Source organism: Poecilia reticulata, unplaced genomic scaffold (genome assembly GCF_000633615.1).
Source record: "Poecilia reticulata strain Guanapo unplaced genomic scaffold, Guppy_female_1.0+MT scaffold_155, whole genome shotgun sequence".
NCBI lineage: Eukaryota > Metazoa > Chordata > Actinopteri > Cyprinodontiformes > Poeciliidae > Poecilia > Poecilia reticulata.
In genome coordinates, this window is record NW_007615016.1 from 604,739 (window position 1) to 616,550 (window position 11,812).

General features: G+C 44.0%; 2 protein-coding genes across 3 annotated transcripts in view; one reads left to right on the forward strand and one right to left on the reverse strand.

The window, feature by feature from the left end:
* faxdc2 (fatty acid hydroxylase domain containing 2) overlaps nt 1-7,081 on the forward strand; it is a 14,958-nt gene extending 7,877 nt beyond the window's left edge. The window contains exons 5-10 of the mRNA XM_008401950.1: nt 787-890; nt 2,525-2,646; nt 4,586-4,791; nt 5,249-5,354; nt 6,046-6,212; nt 6,604-7,081. Of these exons, the coding sequence (XP_008400172.1) occupies nt 787-890; nt 2,525-2,646; nt 4,586-4,791; nt 5,249-5,354; nt 6,046-6,212; nt 6,604-6,760 (862 nt within the window). The 3' untranslated portion in view covers nt 6,761-7,081. The remainder of the gene's footprint in view (nt 1-786; nt 891-2,524; nt 2,647-4,585; nt 4,792-5,248; nt 5,355-6,045; nt 6,213-6,603) is intronic.
* A 394-nt stretch (nt 7,082-7,475) lies between these two features.
* The window catches only part of larp1 (La ribonucleoprotein 1, translational regulator), a 27,732-nt gene continuing 23,395 nt past the window's right edge, over nt 7,476-11,812 (reverse strand). For both annotated transcript variants that reach the window (XM_008401951.2, XM_008401952.2), the window contains 5 exons: nt 11,606-11,763; nt 11,382-11,526; nt 11,207-11,316; nt 10,578-10,705; nt 7,476-9,428 (listed from right to left, as the gene is read on the reverse strand). In XM_008401951.2, the coding sequence (XP_008400173.1) occupies nt 9,207-9,428; nt 10,578-10,705; nt 11,207-11,316; nt 11,382-11,526; nt 11,606-11,763 (763 nt within the window). In that variant the 3' untranslated portion in view covers nt 7,476-9,206. The remainder of the gene's footprint in view (nt 9,429-10,577; nt 10,706-11,206; nt 11,317-11,381; nt 11,527-11,605; nt 11,764-11,812) is intronic.

Genomic DNA, 11,812 nt, shown 5'->3' on the forward strand with positions numbered 1-11,812 from the left:
CCTCCTGGTTTTGGTCCAGAACGCCTCCTGGTTCTGATCCAGAACGCCTCCTGGTTCTGGATCAGCTGCTGCTGGAGGGCTGGTTTGTTTGTGTCACTAGGAGAAAATATTGATGTGACGGATCTGGATTCCGGATCTGGATTCAGGTTCTGGTGAATCTGAACAGTCGATATTAATGATTATAATTTGACGTTAAAAACAACATGACGGATTTTTTATGCTGTCCAGAACAAAGGAGTCTAGCGCCCCCTCTGGTCTGGACGCAGAACAAAGGAGTCTAGCGCCCCCTCTGGTCTGGACGCAGAACAGAGGAGTCTAGCGCCCCCTCTGGTCTGAACGCAGAACAGAGGAGTCTAGCGCCCCCTCTGGTCTGGACGCAGAACACAGGAGTCTAGCGCCCCCTCTGGTCTGGGCTGAGAATGTCTCTATAAAAACTGATCATTTTTACATGAATCCGTTTAGTTTTGGTTCTGTGGATCATTTTTATTTAACAAAAATGATTTCTATCATAATCAGCATCACTAATAAACAGGTTTTATGTTTTTATGCTGGTAATAAATTTTCCCTCAGTTAAAATGTTTTTCATCCAGACTGAATCAATATTTAGATATTAAATATTAAATATGATTTTTATTGATGTTTTCTACTGCAGGTGTTTTTCGTTATGAATATTGTGATGCTTTAACTGTTTATGGTTTAGTTATTAGATATAAATCAGGTTTTCCTCGTCAAGAGGAAAAACAAAAAAAGAAGCGGTGACCTCTGACCTCTGACCTCTGGCTCCAGGCATCTTCAGAGATTCTGGGGAGCTTCAGGAGATTTCTGGCAGAAGCTGTGGACGCAGGTCTACCTGCTGTTTGAAGGTCACGATGCTGCGCTGTTCTTCGTAGGTAAGAAGATTCATGCTGGACAGTCAGTACTCCAGGTCAAAGGTCACCGATCCGAGGCAGAAATGAATCATTTTACCGTCGGTTTGTGAAACCTTCAGGTTGGAGAATCTCCACCGATTTGCGTCCGTCAGATTTATGACCGAAACGAAACAGAATTTAATCCCAGGAGTAAATGAGGGTTAGTCTAAAGGGAAAGGTCAAAGGTCGCTGCGGCTTCAAGAACCGGTTCATTCAGATAATAATCAATTTAATTTATAACACATTTTCATTAACAAAAATCTCAAAGTGCTACATGGTGCAGCTAAAACCAACAATAAAAAGTCGTTTAAAAGTGGAGAATTCTCGTCTAAAACGTTTTCAAGCCGGTTTTAAAATCGGACAATAATTACGGGGCTATAAAGTCGTCAGGGAGAGAGTTCCATAGACGAGGAGCCACAGCCAATACCTGATCACCCATAATCCTTAGTGTTGGTGGAGAAGGTTACAGGCTTGGGGTCGTAGGGGTCAGAAGGTGGCTGTGAAGTAAGGAGGTCCGGTGAGGGTCAGCTGGGTCAAAGGTCAGACCCAAAAACTTTCTGCATTTTCTGTCTGAAACAGTTGCTTAAATATTCAACTCATATTTTCTTCTAAGCATTTACTTTATATTATAATATATAATATTTCTGTATCATCTGAGCAGCAGAAACTTGATCAGCTGCACAGATTTAAAACATTCAGTTTATAATTTAATGTTGTTTAATTAATTATATTATTGAAAAGTTTTTTATAGTAACTTCATTTTGTTCTCTTTACACTGAAAAACATAATTCACAGCGAATTAAACCTGTTTTCTGATAACTTACAGGGTTTGGATTCTTGTTGTTGTTGAATTTGTTTTAGTTTTTCTCAAACGTTTTAAACCAGCGATGTCCAAAGTGTGGCCCGCGGGCCGGTGGCGGCCCACCGAGGGATGTTATGCGGCCCTCCTGACCCCTGACCTCAGCTCTAGTCTGGAGGACAAGATGCTGCATGTGGATCATTTTCCATCTTTTAGGGAAATAAACGAAATAAAAATGAGGGAAAAATAAATTCCCAATAATTCAGTTTTATTAGAGAAACTAGAACATCAAACATCAAACATCTCCAGGCAACATCAGAAAATAATCAGTTTGAAACTGTAAGATAATAATAACAATAATAATAATAACAATAATAATAATAATAACAATAATAATAATAATAACAATAATAATAATAACAATAATAATAACAATAATAATAATAACAATAATAATAACAATAATAATAATAATAACAATAATAATAATAATAATAATAACAATAATAATAATAACAATAATAATAATAATAACAATAATAATAATAATAACAATAATAATAATANAATAATAATAATAATAATAACAATAATAATAATAACAATAATAATAATAATAACAATAATAATAATAATAACAATAATAATAATATCTACAATGATTCACTGACCTGTTTTCAACCAAACCTGATATTTGGTTTAAATCAAATTCTACAAACTGATTTATGTTTAAGTTATGTTTGGTTCTGACATCTGGACCCAGTTTGGGTTCTGACGTCTGGACCCGGTTCTGACGTTTGGACCCGGTCCGTTTCAGGAACCATGCTGGCCCCGACCTCGGTGTTCTGGATGCTGAACGGCCTGCTGCTGCTGGTGGACACGTCTGGGAAACCGTCCTTCATCACTCGGTACCGGATCCAGGAGGGCAGGAATGATCCGGTAGGTTCCTCTCTAAGGCCCGTTTCAGATTCTGGACTGGACCGCACAGAATCCCACGAAACAACCAGAGCCGTCCGTTTAGGCGTCCAGCCGCACCAACCAGTTTCACTCAGCAGCGTCTAAACAAAGATGGCCGACGGTTTGATTCATTTAAGAGAAAGTTCTGGACTGAAGAGCGACGGGACGAGATGAGAGTCGATCTGTTGAAGTGAAATTATTTTCATTTGTTCCACATTTAATTATGATTCAAGTTTTTCTGATTCCACTGAAATGAACGAGCACAAAATGACAGATACAGTTTAAACCGTTTGACCCAAACAGCAGTTTTACCAGTCAGAGCTACAGTCCAACTCGGGGGGCTCAAAGTGCGGCCCGCGGTCCGTCTGTGGCCCTTGGATGAACTTGTGCGGCCCTGTGACTGCAGCTTCCAACAGTTTAAACCAGAGTTTAAACCGGGCCCGGCATCCTGCATGTTTTAGTTCTGGTTCAACGCACCTGGATCTGGATCTGGATCCAATTGGAGGCCTAAGAGGAACATGGACCTGCTGAGCAGGTTGTTTCTAGAATAAAACATGGCGGACCTCCAGGACCCGCTCTGGGCTCCACTGCTTTAAACTTTATTTCTTAAACTGAAAATGTAAAATAAAACTAAGATTTTTCTCTCTCATGAAAACATTTAGCAACTTGAGCGTAAAATTAATTAAATTTATCTACAAACAGCAAAGTCAGCGGACGGTAACCTGGTTACCATGGTTACCGTCCGCTAATGAAGCTGGATATCAACTCGTTTCCGCTGATGGTCTCCGATCTCTGCCGCACTCTGGGTTACCATGGTAACAGCTCTGCGTTTACGTTACGGCGCTTCCTGATTGGCTGCCTGTCACATCCAGCAGGCGGCGCTCTCTCACTCCTGCCGGGGAAAAACCGTAGGATGTGATAATCCAAGACGATCCAACATGGCTGAACAATCACCATTCTAGATTTCAGATTCTAGATTGGATCAAACGATAATCTTAGAACGTTCTCAGATGATCAGAAAGGACATCGGGGCCGAGCGTGGCGTCGGTTCGTCGSTCTGCCTCTGAGCAAAGTCCGACTCACAGATATAAAAACTTTAATGATTATTGATCAGCGATCAGATCCAGAACATGCCGATTCCAGCTGCAGGTTCTATATTTACAGCCACGGAGAAAACAAAATGTCTGCTGCTGCGTTTCCTGTCACCTGATTGGTCTGCAGGTTCACATTTCCTGAATTAAATTTAAAAAAGTCAAGTTTTTCAATAAAAAGGTTTTAGACACCGAACAATTTCACATCAACAGGAAGTTACTTGTGCTGGAGACGAAGAAGAAGACAGGAAGTGATGATGCTGCTGTGTTTCTGTAACGATTTATGTGATTTTAATTTAGTTTATTTAATGGTGACATGATCAGAATAAGTTTTGATCAGATTAGTGAGAAACTCGACTCCATTTAACTAATTGTTACTTTAATTCAGGTTTTTAAGTGAAATAAAATGATTCCGACTGAAATTCACCAACGGATCTGATTTTACGTCACAATCAGTCGATGCAGTAAAACAGTTTAAGAAAAATAATCCAGATTATTCTTGATGCTGAGACCAATTTATTTTAATAGAATCGTTTCATTACATAGAAAATGATTTTGAATGTGAATAAAAGTAGAAAAATCTGCATTAAGCAGAAAATCGTGAAACATTTAAAATGTTCACTGATCTAATATGTCGATATCTATATTGGTGCAGATCTACTCTGTCTAGTTCTACGTTCTGTTCTTATTGTACTTTTTATTTTAACTGAATAATTAAAGTTTGCTTCAGTTTCTGCTCAGATTAAAGTTTTGACATGTTTGGCCAGCTGGTGGCGCTGTTCCAGCGTTCCAGTCTGTAGCAGCCTCAGGTACCGTGTCCGTTCCTGCAGGTGGACCCGGCCAAGCTGCGGCAGGCGGTCCGGACCGTCCTGTTCAACCAGGTGCTGATCTCCGGGCCCATGGTGGTTCTGGTCTACCTGCTGACCGGCTGGACCGGCCGGCCCTGCGGCCCCGAGCTGCCCACCTTCCACCGAGGCCTGATGGAGCTCGCCCTGTTCTCCATGCTGGAGGAGATCCTGTTCTACTACTCACACAGGCAGGACCCAGCGGGACACACTGGGACACAGCGGGACACACTGGGACACACTGGGACACAGCGGGACACACTGGGACACAGCGGGACGCACTGGGACACAGCGGGACATACTGGGACGTACTGGGACACACTGAGACACAGCGGGACACACTGAGACCCAGCGGGACACACTGGGACACACAGGGACGCACTGGGACCCAGCGGGACACACTGGGACACAGCGGGACACACAGGGACGCACTGGGACCCAGCGGGACACACTGGGACACAGCGGGACACACAGGGACGCACTGGGACCCAGCGGAACATACTGGGACACACAGGGACGCACTGGGACGTATGGGGACACACAGGGACGTACTGGGACACACAGCGGGACACACTGAGACACACTGGGACATACTGGGACGTACTGGGACACAGCGGGACGTTTGCTGATCTGTCTGTCCATCCTCAGGTTGTTCCACCATCCCAGCCTCTACAAGCATTTCCACAAGCAGCACCATGAGTGGACGGCTCCCATCGGCGTCGTCTCCATCTACGCTCATCCTCTGGAGCACGTGGTACAGCCGCCATTTTCTCTGTTTACTGCTGTGGATTCACTCAGGACGTTTCCCTCCTTCAGTCAGTCGACCCGGTTCTACTGGACCCAGAACATCTGCTCCACCTCCAGCTGCTCTGAGTCAAACCAACCTGTTCCCCTCCTGGCCTGWGGGGGCGCTGCAMCAASAACCACTGAAGGAAACGACACARAAACCTMTGAAGACRCTGAGAGCAACTTCCTKCTTCACCAGATGGAAACAAGATGGAGGATTTTAGCGGCTGGAGGATTTCTCTTTAGGCTAAAGACCAGGAGCCATTTCTGCTGCTAGCGCTAGGCTAACATGCTAAGACTGGAGAAATAATCAATAATACAGGATAGATCCATGATCAATAGGAAATACATCTGATAGAGTTTTGAACTGAGCTCCGATCCAGAACCACAAAGCATTCTGGGAGATTTAGGGAAAGACTTTAGCCGCTTGAGCTTTTGCTCTTTGGTTGCCTAGCAACAACCTGTTCAATAACCAGCAGGAAGTGAAAACCAGTTTGAGAAGATTCCAGATATTTAAAACATGAACATCGATATGGAAACACGATGCGTTGCTCCGACTCAGAACCACAGCAGCTGGAGGTGGAGCAGATGTTCTGGTCCCAGTGGAACCGGGTCGGCCGGACCATGCCAACAGCAGCTTCTGCTTGTGTCTCCATCAGATCTCCAACATGCTGCCGGTGGTGATCGGACCCGTCCTGCTGGGGTCCCACATCACCACCACCAGCGTGTGGTACTGCCTGGCTCTGGTCAGCACCACCATCTCCCACTGCGGCTACCACCTGCCCTTCCTGCCTTCGCCCGAGTTCCACGACTTCCACCACCTGCGGTCAGTTTGACTCCGCCCACCCCGACAGGCCGACCCATACGGTTCCCTTCACTCAGTCATGGCAGGGATGAAACGTTAACGTCCGCCTCAGGAGCATCTCTTCATGTTGGTCGCTCCAGGATTTAATCAAAATCTGTTTCTGTGAAGATAATTTAGAAATATTGGCAACATTTTGCTATATTTGTGAGGATAGGGGAGTTCAGGCTCAGACAGCAGTAGTGCTGCCCCCTGCTGGTGGGAGTTAGCATCACTTAACGCTTTTGACCGTTTCTAGAGAAAATCTGGAATAAACTCAGTGTTGGTTGATAGTCTGGAGGGCCACATGGATGTCTGTGGCGGGCCGTGTCCGGCCCCCGGGCCGGTAGTTGATCCCTGCCTCTCCTGGTTCCAGGTTCAACCAGTGCTTCGGCGTGTTCGGCGTTCTGGACCGGCTGCACGGCACCGACTCCCGGTTCCGGCAGACGAAGCAGTACGAGCGGCACACCTTGCTCACCAGCCTGACCCCGCTCACCCACAGCATCCCCGAAAACCACAAGAAGGGCCAGTGACGACCTCCGACCTCCCCTCTCAGCAGGGCCCGGTCATCGTGGGAGCCTTGACCTTTGACCCCGGCGTCAGCAGCTGCTGCAGCGCTTTGATTTGTTAACATGTTGATYATTTGATGAAGGAAACGTCGACCATCTTGGTCATGAATCCAGTAAATCGGTTCCAGCAGAACTTCGTCTCGTTTTGCATTTCGGATCCAGATGTTTTCAGTAAAACATTAAAACGTTTCAGACGTTTAGTGGAGAATTTTAATCTGTAAGCGGCTGAAACAACAGGTTTAAAATAATGCAGGTAATAAACACGTTATTTCGGTTTCAGTGCCACTTTCTGTGTTTTCTGGTTATATTAACTTTGTGTCATTTTGCATATTGTACGACTTTATAGTCATAACTGAAGAGGAATCATCTCGGCCTGAGGCAGAGTTCAAAGTTCATCTGTGAACTTTTTAAATCTAAGACGCAGCAGTGATGTGGATTCATCAGCAGGAAGCAGCAGGAACTTCCTGCTCCGTCAGAAATCACTCCTGAGCCGCTTTCAGGGTTTTTTTGTCCGTTTTCAGTTTTTTTTTTCTTTATTAAAGGATAAAGCATAATTACTACAAATTACAAATAACACTAATAGCGAATCACGTCAGCCTACAAAGCAGATATTATGAATATTAAATGTTATAATACAAGCTCTCATTCAAGTATTTTACATTTTTTTCCACTTTATATATTTTTTTTGTTCCTTTTATCCTCGTTTTCATATTTTTTTCCTCATAACAAGCCGAAGGAAATAATAGATGGTTCAGGTAGTTCTTATTCATATGGCTTCATGGAAACTTTTGTCCTTTTCAGTCTCATAAGCAGCCAAGTTTTCTGTCTGGATCTCCAGTCTTTGTTCTCACACCGACTGAGCTGGTGGCGGGCGGCGCCCCCTGGTGTCCGGCGGGCGGCTAGCAGCAGATGGATTCTTCTCGCCACATTAGTGGGAGGCTCTGAGGAAGAGGAGCTGGGAGGAAGAGGAAGGTTTCCCATTTTACGTCCAACAGAGACTGAAAAAAAAAACATCGACGGTAGAACAGAACGTGACCTTCAGAATGACCTTCATCACCAGGAATCAGCCAATCAGGACAGAGTCTCTGCTTTTGCCAGATTCAACACAAACGGGGAAATTCAGCAGTTTAATCCGGTTGATGTCAAAGGTCACAGCCAAAAACAAATTATTCAAAAATTCAGCTTCTCAGGAAATTTAAATAGTAAAAAAACAAAAAACGATTCTGATTGCTGTAAGCAAGCATGTTAATGGAAAGTCATGGGGAAGGAAAAAGTGCAGCAGATTTTTAAAAATAATTTCAGAGAATTGTGGAGAATCGTCTTTTGATTGGGATGTAAATTTATATTTATCCTTTGCAGTTTGAGGAGTCTGGACTGTTGATTCGGTAAACGGAGACAAAATTCACATAAAAATTAAAAATGTTCTTTTTTAAATAGCTCCAATATAATCTTTAAATTTTCTGAGCCACAAAAAGTTAAAACGTGTCACTGCATGTAATGAATCTGGACTTTTAGAATCACATTAAAGATCATATTCTAATTTATTAATTTGCTCCTTTTGTCAACATTTTATGTTTCTCACAAAAATGTACAAATCTAATTCATACCTCAACTTCTTTATTTTTTAAAGAATTTACCAAACAAATGATCTGCAGATCTAATAATTAGTCTGTCTTGCTGCTACTTTTGTACCCATTTGGAGGTTTTAACTTAAAATAATCAGATTTGATCACGAAAAGTCGATTTTCCCTTTTGTGTTAAAGTTCCTCAGTTCTAACCAAAGCAGAGCAAATTAAACAAAAGAAATTTAAACTAAAGACTCAAAGACACGGAAAATAAAGAATCTGCTGATGGTCATCTGTTCACATTTACACGACGACGACATCAGATCCGGTTCTGGTTCCGGTTCTGGTTCCGGTGGCTTAGCGTTGCTGACGGATGGAAGGAGGAGGAGCCAGAAGGCGGCCATCTTTAAACCTCAGTAACAGAAGGAAGACGGTTCAGACGGATGGGAAACCCGGCAGCACCACCTGGTGGCTGCTGCTGGAACAGGCCACCGTGGTAACCATGGTAACAGCGAGGAGGCGACAGAAAAACCATCAAAATAAGGCAACGTTCACAGCCTGGCGCAGCGAGTCTCTGCTTTTATCTGGCCGTGAATCAGATTCATCTCAGGCTGAGGAACCAGTCCGGTCCGGTCCGAACCGGGACGAGGAGACAGAACAGTCCAGACGGAGCGGCGGGGGGGAAACTCGTTCTTCAGTGATTTATCCACAAATTTAAACCTCTAGAGAGAAATCAAAATCAACGGTTTTTGTTCTGAAACTGATCAGGTGAACGAATGAAGCGCCCCTCCCCTCCGGCGCCAGGCGGACCCGCTCGGCTCGGTCCCTGTAGAACCGCGCCACAGTTACTTCAGTGTTTTGGCGTCCGGTTCTGAAGCGCCTCTCTGGTTCTGGTTGGTGGGTTTGGCAACGTCCTTGGCTGAGGAGCCAGCAGCAGCAGCAACGGGTGTGGGAGGGGCGGCGGCGTTGGCCTGGCTGTGGGGCCGGCTGGAGGGCTGGGAGGGGTGGCGGCGCCGGCCGTCTCCGCTGGACGGGTGTCTCCTGCGTCCGCTGTCGTCCATCGGAGGCTGGAAGAGGACAGAAACGCTTCAGGAAGTGAAGAAAAGACTCAGGATTCAGGGTTTCTGCCGCCTTCAGCAACTCAAATCTGACACTTAACAGCATTTTTAATTAAATTCAAGACCTGTACAAAATAGCAGATGTATATAAAGCTAGCTAGCAAGCAGGATGCTAACAGTAGCCTTTATTACCTGAAGACAAAGAAAATAAATAAATACTTGAGAGATTAAATAATCCTGACCAAATTTAAGACCTGTGATGAAGSTTTTGAYCTTTATCAACATGAATTTAAGACTTTTAAAGACACGCGCATCACAACAAATCTACAAATAAATATATATATAAAACTAGTTAGCAGGAAATGTAAAAATGCTAGCTAGCGGGGCTATATCAGCTAGTTGCTATCAGTCAAAAAATGCTGGAGACCTCAGTGCTGCCATCTCAAAATTTAAGACCTGTAATTCATGTATTTAAGGCCAACTTATCTTTTTTATTCTTAATTTAAGGCCTTTCAAGGCCTTAATTTACAAACATAAAACATAATATTTAAGACTGAATGAAACTTAAGACCCAAATCACAACAGAAATCTACAAAACAGCTCATTACACACATGAAATTATTTATCCAGAACACTATAGAAATAGCTAGCAATAGCTAGCAAGACAATACAAATAGCTAGCAATAGCTGCAGTATTACTGTAGTGATACTACAGTAATACTGCAGTAATACTACAGTAATACTATAGTAATACTTCAGTAATAGTTCTGCCATGACAAAGTTTAAGACCTGTGATTAATTTATTTAAGGACAACTTGAAAATGAATTTAAGACTTTTTAAGGCCTCCATTTTAAATTCATGAATTTAATACTTTTCCAGGATGCAGAGACAAGCTGATGGAGTATTCTCTGGATTATTCTGGKGATTAATTGTATTCTCTGGATTATTCTGGGGATTAACTGGATACATTCTCTAGTAGCCAGTTATGCTAGCAAAGGATGAGAGGATGTCGGTAAATTATTAAATTCCTTCTTTAAGATGAAAACATTTCCATCATTGCTCTTTTTGATCTGCATGATATTAAACTAATTTCCCTCCATCACAGGCGCAGCGCTGGCCTTCTTCTTCTTCTGCTGCTGCTGCTGCCGTTAACTCACGTCGATCCTGAAGTCCTCCAGGCGTTTGAACTTTCTCAGACATTCCTGCAGTTTGGGTTCGATCTCCAGGTTCTTGGCTTTGGAGTATTTGAGGAAAGCCCAGAACTTCTCCAGCCCGTACAGCTGACCTGCGACCCGGCAGAGGACAGAGTCCACAACCCGTTAGATAAATTCATTTCATGGGATTTAATGCGACGCTGAAAACGATACGTGTTTTTTAATTGTTCTGAACAGTTATTCCACCAATCGATCAATCGGATTAGAAATGGTCACATTAGCAGATTTAACAGCATTTAATTATTTTATACAATATAAAACTTTTTATTTGATAAAATACACATATTCATTTAGTGAATGTTTGTAGCAAAAGATGAACCTAAAAATATTTCCACCTGAGAAAACGAGAGTCCAGTGGAGAAATTATCTGGGATTATTTATTGGATTAAAAGATTTATTTTAATCACAATTTGATCCAAATGAAGATAAATTTGTCATTTGAAGAGTTTTTGGTGGAAAATCTTTACAAAGATTTTTTTCATTTTTAATGCAAAATGTTTTTATTTCTGCCCCAGTTAATGATTAATCCATAACTAAATCAATCGATTAATCGCGATTAATCGTTTCCTGACCTGCTTCGTAATCTTTCATGGTTTCCTCCTGGAAGTCCTTGAAGATATCGGGTCTGAACTTCCTCTCCAGGCCGTAGCTGTAGTACCGGAACAGGCACTCCAAGCCGTACCTGCAGCACACAGCCAATCAGAACGCGCCGCGCCAGCCAATGAGGCGCTGCGGAGCGACCGCTACCTGTAGCCCTCCTTGCCGTCCTCCACCACCAGCTGCCTGAACTCCTCGTACATCTTCCTGTTGAAGTGATCCCGCAGGAAGAACGACCAGAACCGGAACAGCGTGTTCATCTCCTGCGATTGGCCGATTCCCAGCCGCTTCCTCTCTGCGAAGAAAACAGCGTTCAGGTCGCTAATCGCCAGGCGGCGGCGGCGACGCCGAGGGAGGCGGCGAGGGAGGCTCACCGTTCAGGCAGCGCCGGCGGTACTTGTGGTAGACGTGTTGCGTGAAGCCGTTCTCCTTCAGCAGCTCGTGTGACGGATGCTGGAACTTCGGCAGAGACTGCGGCGTGCAGCCAACGCCGCCGAGGGCCGGCGTCCCCTCAGACGGGCTGGCGTTGGAGCTGGAGGGGCGGGGCAACAGCCGTCAACACCAGGGGCGGGGCAACACAA